This window comes from Larus michahellis, chromosome 2 (assembly GCF_964199755.1).
Source record: "Larus michahellis chromosome 2, bLarMic1.1, whole genome shotgun sequence".
Lineage (NCBI taxonomy): Eukaryota > Metazoa > Chordata > Aves > Charadriiformes > Laridae > Larus > Larus michahellis.
The window spans coordinates 46,613,940-46,626,256 of record NC_133897.1 but is presented as its reverse complement, the minus strand read 5'-3'; the positions used below and the strand labels follow the sequence as shown (position 1 = coordinate 46,626,256).

General features: G+C 42.9%; 1 protein-coding gene across 1 annotated transcript in view; it reads left to right on the top strand.

Annotated features, from left to right (window-relative positions):
• The first annotated feature begins 783 nt into the window (after positions 1-783).
• The window catches only part of ABHD5 (abhydrolase domain containing 5, lysophosphatidic acid acyltransferase), a 31,376-nt gene continuing 19,842 nt past the window's right edge, over positions 784-12,317 (top strand). The window contains exon 1 of the mRNA XM_074575124.1: positions 784-2,644. Coding sequence (XP_074431225.1) covers positions 2,247-2,644 — 398 coding nt within the window. The 5' untranslated portion in view covers positions 784-2,246. The remainder of the gene's footprint in view (positions 2,645-12,317) is intronic.

Genomic DNA, 12,317 nt, shown 5'->3' with positions numbered 1-12,317 from the left:
AGCCACTGCTGTGAGCCCCTTTGCTCATGAGCTGGAGTGCCATCTTAGTGGTTGCTACCAAATCAGAATAGGCATAGTATATGATGCTGCCATTTTCATCACTTTCATATAAATAACACACATAAACAACCTTTTTCCCTCAGTCTGTACATACTTGGCCGGGTCAACCTTCTTTACAGTTTTTGCTCAGTCTGATTTTAGCAAGCTATTTGTGACGCAGTTCGGAGAAGCAGCTTATGAAGTGGGTTATTATAAAAAATGTGTGTGATAAACACTATTGCTCTCTTTTTGTGCTTTATTAAGTCACAAGCTCTAGCTGACAAGTAGCTACTTCTGTTGGACTGAAAGTAGGATCACAAGCATAGTACATATAATGTAGAAATTCTGTGTATTTGAAGGATATTGACATAGACAATAGTACAACCCCAAATGTTAAACAGCTAAGCACAATGACAGTGACTGTGAACTGGCCTCTAACGTAGATAGTCTCAAAGTCATTATGTGAAATCCAGAGTAAGCAAGACGGCTTTGACACTCAAACTTCTGTAATGTCATTTGGAGTATTTCTCTAGCATGGAGATCGATTTATTATTTTTTTATCTCAGTCCAGGACAAGGGGGATTTGTGAGGTCAGCTGGATTGCTTTTCTTCTCCCAGCAAAGGGAACTTGCTGTTTTCTTTCTGATGCTAGAAGGAAAAGATGTTTGAAAAAAAAAATATAACAAAGGGTAACAACAAAGCAAGCAGACATCTGTTGTTTTTCTTAAATTTTATTTTATCGCTGTGAGAGAGGAAAGTCTTTCTATTTTAACCTTATCTATGTTAGATGACGGGATCTGAAAATAAAATTCTGGCTTATAATAGCAACAATGAGAGAGAATGACATTAAACTAATTTAATGAAGAGGGTCAGATACAAGTCCCACTAAAAGTCAACATAGAGAAGTGAGAGATTAAACAGTGGCAGGGACAATTCCCTTAGAGTCAGAGACATTTTCAGTGTCCAGAAATGTCTCTGAAATACAAAAATGGAAAAACTCATCTGAACTATTTCCTTCTCATTACAACACAGCTGTCCTTCATTCATTTACATCGCAACATCAGCCAACTGATGCACAACCCTCTTCTACCAGCATCATCACAGTCATGCACAGAAATACAGCTAATTTATCCACGTAATCAATCGGCTCCAAGGAGACAGAGTCCTTTCTCAGTAAGAGAAAGAAGGGCTCCTAAGTGGGAGCGGGCTACTTGTACATTTGCATTCTTAAACAAGTGTAACCAATTAGTGCTTGTGTGAGCACCACTGAATTAAAATTGCAAAGGTAATTGTGTCTGAACACTTGCATGTTCCATGAGTAGGACGTATATCTTGCTTATGAGGTTTTAAACTTACTATTCCATTGAAATTAAGAAGAAAAAAAATCATAGCATTCAGAGCTATTGTTTCAGGCTGTTTGCAAGTTGTAGAGAGCATCATTGCGAATATTTGCCGATGATCATATCCTTATGCACTCATCAATATTCACAGTTTTGGTAAATGAAATCTTTCAGAGCAATAATAATAAATAAATACACCCTCCAGAGAAAAACATCAGATTGCCAAACCACTGTGACACGGCCAACCAAACTTTAGCTGAGATTGTGTAATCTCAACAATCTCTGTTGTTAAAATTGCAGAATGGTTTTAGCTGAGAATAATTTCAGCTATTACCAAATTAATCTTATGCCTTTTCTGAAATCAAAGGATTTCAGAAACCAAAAAAACCCAGTAATCCATCTTACATCTGTTTTTCTAAAGCGCTTCAGCTCAGTGGCAAAATTCAGAAGAAATGCCAGGCTTGGAAGCACCTCGCCACTCCTCCCACTCGTTGCACCTTGCTGATGTATTTCAAATAAAGTTTGTTGATCGTTCAATACGAAGGCAGCCCTTACGCGGCTGAATAACAACGCACCCTATGTCGTGAGGCCAAATACCGCCCAAAACACGCACGTCCCTTTCCCCCAGCACTCTCCTCCCCACGGGCACGGCTGCGCTTGGGCCTTTCAAAACACTCGAAAATTAAAATCGCAATAAGCGTTCCACTCGTAATCACCTTAGGGACAGGTAATATTTACGTTGCGCCCAGAGCCCCTAATTTGCTTCTTAGGTGTGAAACAAACACGAACTCCCACCCCGAACACCCGGTGCTGCCTGCCTGCCGCCGCCTCCACCTCAGCGGGCCCTGCTCGCGGACCGCCGCAGCCATGTTGGGCTCCTGCCGCCTCTCCCGCTTCACCTGTCACCTGCCTGCCGGCACGCGGGCTTTGACACCTCTCCGACGCCACCGGGGCTCGCTCCCGCCGGCTGTTACGCCGTGCGTTACGCCGTCCCCTCGGCCCCGCACGCCGCCAACGGCCGCTCGGCGGCGCGCAGGCGGCGGTTGGCACCGCCCGCTCCGCTCTGTGGCGTGGGCGGCCGCCGCCGGCGTGACGCAGGCGACGGGCGGGCAGGCGCGAGGGAGGAGCGAGCCCGTGATGGCCGGTGCCGCCGCCGTCGCGCTGTCCTTCTGCGTGCTGCCGGCCGCCGCCACCCTGCCGCTGCCAGCTGCCGGCCGCCGCGCCGCCGCCGCCGCCATGGCCGAGGAGGAGACCCCCAGCGAAGGGTGAGTGGAGCGGGCCCGGGGTGACCCTCGGCCGCGGTGGGGTCCCGCCTCCCCGAGCGGCCCGCCGGGGTCCGGTGCGGCCGCCCCGCCTGTCCCTGCGCGCTCCTGCATCGCCTCTCGAGTGCTCCCGCCGCCTGCGGGCGGGCTGTCTGCCATTTTTTTGCTGCCGCACACAGACGCCTTCCTGCTGTGGCTCCCTCCTGTATGTGCAGATGCCTCCCGCCCGGGCCGGCTCCCGGGAGGTTTTGGCACCAGCTCCGTGCAAGCCCCGCGTCCCCGCTGCTTCGCCTGCTGCCTGCGAGCTTCCCGGCCCAGCTGTTCTAATTGCACACCTGCCTACATGTATACATAGGCATTTCGCTATCTTCTTTGCTTTGGCGTATGTACACACTCTTATCGCCATCGTTCCTTTGTATGTATCCCAGCGCGCACACGTCTGTATGTGCTGCTGCCACAGCTTTTTGCGTGCCTTTGCGACTTCACATGTACATACAAATCTTCTCATTCCATCCCTTCTATACGTTCACTTAGATGTAGAGCAGGCAGTAAGGCTTGGCAGCCTCTCTGCCACTGTGTCATCATTCTTCTGTGTAATGCTTGATACAAGTAGGAGATGAGGGCACGTCTTTAAATTAAAAACATATATGCTGTTGCTCTGTCTTTTTTCTAGTACTGTATGCCTACCTTGTCTCCAGCTCTCTCTGTTAACCTTTTCTTTCCTTTCACTATCCCAAGGCATTCACATCTACCATAATAAGTCAGCTGGCATAAACTATGCCTTCTCCTCCTCCTGCCCCTGTTCTTAACATAAATCTGTAATATTTGTTTGTAACTACTTACTCCCACCCTCAATATATGCCTTTGTTATAGCTACTAATTGCGCTTCTGCCTGAAATTACATAGTTCTGCACTATATCTTTTGTCTGTGTACATTCAGATGGTTCTATACTAACCAAGTTATTGATCAGTGGTCTGCTTTTCTTCCATTCACATATTCTTTACTCATGTGTGTCTTCTCATACCTTGTCTTTCAGTGTATGTTTTATTTCTCATTGTACACTTCAGTTTCCAGTACAGACATGTTCTTATCCCTTCCATTGCCCACAAATATATTGTCTGCCCTTCTTTATTCCACTGTAGAATAATGCAGTCATCCCATCTCTGTTCACCAAACATACTTAATACGTCAGCTGGTCACTTATCTCCCAGTTTGTTCCACCGTATTTTATGATTCTAGTCTAAAAAATACTCTATCAGGAGATATCTAGCTGTGCTCTAGTCATATGTGTGCTTTATCCCCTCTGTCAGATGTGTAAATGTGCTTTGTGTGTGCTGTTTGCATGAATTTTTCCTATTTCTCCATCCTTTAAATATCAGGTGGTGTATCTCATTGCTGATTGCCTGGCCCTCAAAAACTCATTTCTTGACTTTTCTTCTCCATCTCTCTTCTCTCGTAATTATGTCTTGTGTTATTTTGAGAAACTCCACTTAAAATTCATTAGCTACTTGCATGAAAATCACGCGGTGCATTCATGATTTCACATCAAGGATGCCACTGTTTGCATGTTGTCATGTTATGTGTCTGTTCGGTTATCTTTTAAAACTACCTGCATCTCAGTCTTGTTCTCTTTTTAGTCCTTTTTCCAACTTCTGCCTTTGTTGTTTCATTGTACATGTTTTGCTGCTCTGCCAGTTCAATCTGACCAGAAGTGGACTACCCATCTTTTCCAAACTGCCTGTTACACCTTCATCACCATATATACAGAGCATTCTCTTTTCAAGTATAAACTTCAAAGGCTTCCCTTTCAAAGCACTGTGCAGTTTCCTCCACTCTGTAACTCTGTGCTCTTCTCCTATACTCAAACTTAAAATAGCTTTTCAAAATAGTCTTCCCTCCCTACCCTGCCTTCTGCAACATTACCCATGTGAAACTCCAGTCCCTGTCTTTGTTCTGTGTTCTTTCTGACCCGTTCACATTCATAAAATACACGTCATTTGTCAAGCCTCTTGTTGATGTTTTATGGGTTTTCTAAGTAAGAGTCTTAAAATAGCTCTGCCTCAGCCTGTTTTGTTTGCATGTTCATACAGCGCATTAGCCTGAACTGTATTAGCTGTCTGGTTTGATCACGCGGAGTGCTGAGTGCTGCTGAGACCGCGCCAAGCGTCCTCAGCTTCAGTAGCCTGTCAGGATTGCAGGATCATATTGCTAGATGACCTGGACATACGGTTAGGAATCGTAGCCTAAATTTTGAAAAGGATTATGACAAATTCCTCACCATGGTTTACTCAGCTGGGTAGCTTTCAAAGGGGGTTGATTTTCAGGACATTCTCAGCATCCCCGTGCTGAACAATCAGGCCATGGGATGTGAAGCCTTTCAGTGTAAGCCTCCGAATTCACTAAAGACCTCTAAGAACAAAATCTCATCCTTCTTTTCCAATAATTCAGAAAGTGCATTAGCTTTGGTGAAATGTTAGTGCTCCAAGTTGTTAGTGCTTTTATTAGTCTGTTTCTAACAATAGTCAAAATTAGCACTTCCTCATCTTTTGAAGTTGAGCAAAGCTTGGTACCCAGAGGAAATATGTTAAATATTTTTTTTTATTTAAAACTCCATGGCAGTGAGAGGAAGAGTTACGATATACCATCAAAAAACCCTAGATTAAATTGTGACAGGTGTATATAAAGAATAAATATGAAGTTTACTTTATCCGCTTTGAAAAAAATAGCATGACTCAACTTGTTATGCAACACACTCAGTTTGTCGCAATCTGGTAACTGTGTAAAGCGAAGTGAAAACGGAATAGCAGCGGCTCAGTTACTTTCGAGACGATCTCAGCTGAAAGATACTCTTGACATTGTCCTAACTTTGAATGAGACGATTAACTAAACAAATGTTTTAGTATTCATCATGGAAGTGATAGCTTGGTTAACATGTTGCCTGCTAAAGATTTCCAAACCTCTTCACAGCCTTGGACCTTCTCTGCATAAGTTTTAGACGTAGACTTCCGCCTGTGAGGCACAGAGCCTAGCATAAGCCTTTTGCCAGTATTGAATTCACTTCTACTCACTCTGGATTCAGCAGGACTGCTTATGGCATGTCATGGCTTGTCGTATAACTAGGAATAGCAGCTCCAAGATGTGTGTATATATATGGAAAAAAATCCCAGAAACAGAATTCTGTGGTTTTTTTCCCCCCTCTGAGATTAGTGCAATAGCTTTCTTTAAAACAAAAATTTTATGGGATCTGCATTTACAAGCCTACATCAAATTGCTTGTAAGGGGCCTGTAGTTTCACAGAATAATGGCTTGGAGTAATAGGTAAAAACAGGTACGGCCACACCAGTAATCACAATTGGTTTGGCATTATCCTTCAAGCTTGTTTGTATTACAGAATTCTGTATATAGTTTAGAAGTGAACTGTTTGATTAATAAAAGGGTTAGTTTATTAGGCTCAATAGAGCCTATGTCTGCCTCTTAGTAGGATGATTCATGGGGATATCGTAGTGGTATGAAGGGACACTCTCAAGTCAAAATTTTTGCTTGATTTTTTTTTTGTTTTTTACCTCATCTAAGTTTTAAAGAAAACCAAGTGGGTAGACTGCTGAAAGCAGGTTCCTGCTTACTTTTCTTCATGGAAGGAGACTATTTCTAAGGGCCTTTCGTATAGCGCAGATGACTGACAGCAGATCTGGTATCTACAACTTGCATTTTTAAAGAGCGAGTGAGACATAACTTCAGTGTGGTGAGCACATGTGGGAAAAGGTTAAAGGACATTTCCTTCCTCTTTTCTGATACTGTCTTTTTCGACAGCAGGGTTGTGTTGGTCGTAGCTTCAGTGCTTAACGCCTTTTGTGTTATATGCATGTGCTCATCTGAAAGCATATATACAAGCAGGTTTTCAGGCAGTTGTAGGACTGTTTCTAACAGTTTTCCTGCTTTTCTGTGAATTTGGGAAGGGAAGGCCTATGTTCATCAGGAAGGTCTCTCTTGTTTCTTGATCAGGAAGATCAATGTAATACTCAAGGGAGAGAGGGAAAGATGGTAAAATATGACAGGGGATGTCTTCTCATTCCAGTGGCAGAAAAAAGATGGTCATAGCCCTGTCCACAAACAAGGAAGAATCTCATCTAAATGCCCCCATGAGAGGCTTGATTAAACGCTGTAGGGGATAGAACTGTAATGTTCAGCTTTGCCTGGCTGGCAACTGTAGGCAAACATTATGGAAAAATGTTTAAAAAAAAAAAAAAATAATGCAGTGAGTGTCTCGAAGTAGATGATCCGTTCAGCTCTTTTTACTTGATTTTGGCTCCTCTTTGAATTAGCTTGCTTATTAGATATTCCTCAACTCATGTTTAGGACAGAGATTTAGAGAAGAGTTTTCTCTTTGTTATTTTTTTTTTTTCATTTGCTTCACCCATTTCGTACTGATCCTCCATGGTTATACGTGACATACTTACTTTTACGAAGGGAATTTTTAGATTTCAGTGAGACCCATTTATACATTTACTTATCGTTTTTCAAGTTCCCTCAGCTTAGCAGGAAATTAGGTGACAGGGCTGATGGCAAGGAGTTGCCAAAGGACCACAGCCTCGGTCAAGACCTTTTCATGAGGTGACAGTGACGCCCCTGGACCTTATTTCACAGTTTAAAAATAAGTAAAATTGGAAAGTTACATATATTTAATTTATAATTCATCAAGTATGTTTGTGATCTTTCAGAGAATTCTTTAGTATTTCATAGTTCTTTGTGGAAACAGCCTTAAGAAACATCATCTAGGGGTCTGAACGCCACAGGATGTACATGTCTAGGCTGAAAGGTTTTCTCCTCCACTCTTTCTGAAACTTGCTTTTATTATTAGATGATAGGAGGAGAGGCCGCACTGATGTGCCCCAGTGGGCTGCGGGAGGTCTCCCTCTCTTTCTGAGCAGCAGTGCATCCTCTCAGTTGCTCCTTTCCAGTGGCCTGTGGAAATGCTGGTTGCCACCTTCAGTGAAGCAGCATTCAAGTGCGTGGTTACACTGCCACCACTGGGCCTGCAGCTGATCCCAGAGTTTGGGTGTGCTACATGTGCTTCGTGCTTTGTGGATGCAGTAAATGGACATAAATTTTTATGGAAACTGTCATGAGAGAACAGACGCTTTCAGTGTTCGGCCTGAAGGTTTCCTCTGCCTCCTGTAGAAGGTCCCGCTCTCCTTTGGCAATTACCTGGCCAAGTCATCTGCTATGACTGAAATCCCCCATAAAAAAAAACTGACTAGATTATCAGCCATCCAGATCAAGTCCTTAAAAAAAATAATATGAGAAGCAGAGGGTAATTATGCAGTAATTTTAAATTTATGTTTAGGATGTTACTGACAGGGGGTAAGGCAGGTTGAAGAGGCAGCATTAGAAAATCTGCTACTAATTGTGTGGGTGAAGTGGAAACTTTCCAAGTATCAGGCAAAGACTACTACAAAAATTGCCAAAGTAGGATTAGGGTACCTGGCGGGGGGGGGGTGTGTGTAGCCCCTGTGGAAATTAAAGCGGAGTCACAAATCTACAGGGGCAATAGCTATGGGGTTACTGCTGGGGTTGCCAAAGTATTGGTGACTATGGATCATTGGAGAATGCAAACTTCAACAAGGTATTGCATGCCTTTGGGCATATTCTAGGTTTTTTAGAGCCTGCTAGGGGGCTGGCTAGGCCCAGCCAGAGACCTGCCCTTCCAAAAGGGGCATTTTTTGTGCCAGGAGGATGTCTGACTTTTCTGAACTTTTATGGGAGAATCTGAACAACTTTCCCAACTGATAAGTTATTAAAGCATCTTTTCTCTTCCCTCTTACATAGTGGTTTATTAAGATTGCATGTTGAGGAAACTTTGATTTGCATGTTTCGTAACTTTTGAGTATTTACTTGCAACTCTGACATTCTTTCAGGGTAGGTTTTTGTACATGATTTGTACTTACAGCCAGAGAGAAGAGGGCATGGGAGGAAAGGTGGGTGTCTGCATTTGCATTGGCTCTGATAGACCTAGATGAGAAGCTGAACAGCGGGAGAGAGGTCAGTGGAGAAGAGAGGTTTGTGAGTCAGTGAAGCTGTGTAAGGGAATGAGGTCAGTCTGCAATAAGGTTAAGAGGGTAAAAGAGGAGGATTTTAAGTGTCACCGAGAAAACATGGTGAGGAAAGGTGGAGGAGGAAGGTGCTCTGTTGAGTTGTAATAGAAAACTCAGGATCATAGGAGACTAGAAGGGAGGGGAAGACACAGGCATAAAAATGCATTCTGTAACAAAAGATGCAAGCGTGCCTGTTGCCATTGAGAGAGTCCACTCATATATTGAAGTGAGGAAGAGAAGGGTATTGCAATGAGAAAAAAAAGAAATGGGGTGGGTTAGTGCTAGCAGATCATTGTAGAATTTTTTTTTCTTCGTTGCATTTAGTGTCATACTGACACTAAAGGCTTATTAATTGTATCATACCTTTCTATAAGGGGACATTTGATGCAATGGCTCTTTAGACCAATTTAACTTCTTACCTGTTCTTAAGACTACTTAAACTTCCTTGACATCTAAAGCATTTGTAGCGTAGGCATGTACACAAAACAGTCTGTTATGAAAAGGCTTGCACGCGTTGTAGGTTTTCCAAGAAGTGGAAATGAGCCTGGGTAGCCCACAACGTTGAATACCAGTTCCTGAAGTTTGACATAGGTAGGTGTTAGTCATCGTAGCTGACAATGATAAAGGAACACAAAGTAGAAGCTGTTCTAGTGATATGCAGTACAACAACCTGTCTTCAGTGCATGTTCACACTTGAATATGAGCGGGGTCTGTTTATAGCATGTTTGGAGCTAAGGGAAATAATCATGTGCTTCAGATAGTCTTTTGTCTGTGTTCTTATATGACTCCTTACAGAAAAATGAGAACATCCATCTCCTGTTTGAGTTGTGACCTAAATTCTGCGTAATACACTACGGACTATAAGCAAAAGATAAGTGGGGTAGAGTGTAGGTGGGCAATGGTGCAGATTTGAGAGGTGCCTGTTACGCGTGTGTTCTGTTCTTGTCCTGTTTGATGGCATTTGGGGACAGTCTGAAATGTGGCCCTCTGTCATGGAAGGTGTGAAAAGGCTGACAGGTAAGTTTTAAGCAAGGCTGAGGTTGTGCAGTATGTGAAGGGCAGCAGGAGTGCATCAGTAGGTGGGTGGATAAGATGAAAGTAGTAGAAAGTTATGTAACATCTGAAGGACACCAAGAGGAAATTTTCATTTTCTTTATTTTAATTATGCTTCACAAATTCTTAATGCGATGTGCAATGCTTTGTTGGTAAAAACATTTAACACCTGTGGCAATGCCAGGTTCTATCAGATGTGAGTTTACAGTGGAGGAAGCAGAGGGATGTAGGTCCTCGGTGGTACCTAACCTGTGTGTGCCACATGTTATCTCTGTCACAGGGCTGAGTAGTTTTAGTGGGACTGTGCAGCTCCCCCCTTTCCTCTCCTCTGCATCATTATTTCTGTATTCTGTATTTTTCCATACCTGGTCTGTAGTTGCCAATATGATTTTTCTCTATAGATTGTGTTTTATTTTAGCTCTTAAATCAAAATATAAAATTTTAGTTCTTAGAAGAGATGGAAGGAAGTAACAGAGGGCTTGCTTAGCTGGTTACTGTTAGCAGTTGGTGAAACATAAAGTTTTTAAGGGGAAATGCCTGTATGTTAGAGAGTGTGTTGTATGTTAGGGAGGAGCACCTCACCACAAGAACGACATGGACCTGTTGGAACAGGTCCAGCAGAGGGTCATGAAGATGATCAGAGGGCTGGAGCACCTCTCCTATGAGGACAGGCTGAGAGAGTTGGGGTTGTTCAGCCTGCAGAAGAGAAGGCTCCAGGGAGACCTTACAGCGGCCTTCCAGTACCTAAAGGGGGCCTACAGGAAGGATGGGGAGGGACTCTTTGTTAGGGAGTGTAGTGATAGGACACAGGCCAACGGCCTCAAATTGAAAGAGGGTAGATTTAGATTGGATATCAGGAAGAAATTCTTTCCTGTAAGGGTGGTGAGGCGCTGGAACAGGTTGCCCAAAGAAGCTGTGGATGCCCCATCCCTGGAGGTGTTCAAGGCCAGGCTGGATGGGGCTTTGAGCAGCCTGGTCTAGTGGGAGGTGTCCCTGCCCATGGCAGGGGGGTTGGAACTAGATGATTTTTAAGGTCCCTTCCAACCCGAACCATTCTGTGATTCTGTGAAAGCTTGTTAGAAGTAATTAGTTCCCCATTCTGTAGTAGATTTGTGGACTGACTTTTACCTGACCGTGGAGAACTTCATGATGTTTGAAGGATGGTAGGACACTGCCCTTGTTTGTAGATTTGGAACCTATATAGCAGTGAACAGTAATAGGAATAACTGTATGACCACATGCATGGTTTCTTCTTTATTGCAGACATGCTTAATGGTTTCTTGCATTGGGTGCTAACACAGCTACTTTGTAAGCAGTATGAGCATTACAGTTTGCACCCTTGGGTGGCAGCCCAGAGATAAACTTCATTCTTGTCGTATGTAACAAAAAAGCGCATGCCCTGGAATAGACGCCTTTGGGTATAATTAGAAAGGGGATGGAAGCAATGGCACAAACATATAAAACAGATACATATGGATTAAAAAAAAATGAATGTCAATACTGGGAGACAGAGAAGAAAATTGGGAGGGGGCCACAATGATCCAAGGTATACAGCAACATGTACCTATGGCTGAGGTTCAGCATGGGAGGGAGCAAAAATGTAGGTCCTCTCCACTGCCTGAATGCATGGGTGGCTTGAATGAATTTAAATAACACTGTAAACTTCAGTATCACTAAAATAGCCAGAAAATGCTCATTGGTTGTGGATTCACATTCATTATTTACATTCTCAGGTTAATTTTGGTAAGTGATAGTTCTCTGTAGCAGTGTTAATGTAAATAGAGACAGTAATAAAATTTGCTTCTGAATTTTTACATTAATTCTGATGTCGAATGTTCTGAATACAGAGTTCAAGATGCAGTAAGTACATAAGGAATGCATTGTTTTTACCTCTGACCTAGTGTAGCAATATTCAGCAATAACCTATCATGGGCTTTTTGTTGGAATGGGGCTGATGTACATTACACTTCCTAGAAATATTATGCAGAGGTTTTCAGAACATTCTGTTTTAATATTACTGAAAGTATCCAAGAGTTTCACAACATCTAATTGCATAGAACATCTTGGCTTGAAACTAATCTAAACAGAACTTTATAGGCAGGGTTATAATGTCATCTGGGGAAAAAATTGGTTCCCTTTTTAACCCATTCACAGCAATTTCATACATTTTTTTGTCACCTTATGAAAACAGACATTTGTTAAAGGATTGAGGTTTTTTGTTCCCATACCATATTCTTAATTCTTGCTTCTGGGCCTTGCCTCTTTAGTGTGCTCTTCAAGGTCTTTCCCTGAGGATTACAACATTTTTGGTCTTTTCATGCAGTGATTATGAAGTGGAACATGGAATATTTGTCTTCTCCTGATGTTTGTCTGTAGCTGCCAGAGCCTAATTTTTGTCCTAGAAACATCATTCAAATTGTTGTGGTTTACTACAGCTGACTTCTGTTGTACATGCAGAAGCTCTGCCCCTGGATATACAGCCTTTGCAATAACAGTTACTGTACATAGATTGTATATGCTTGAATGATTC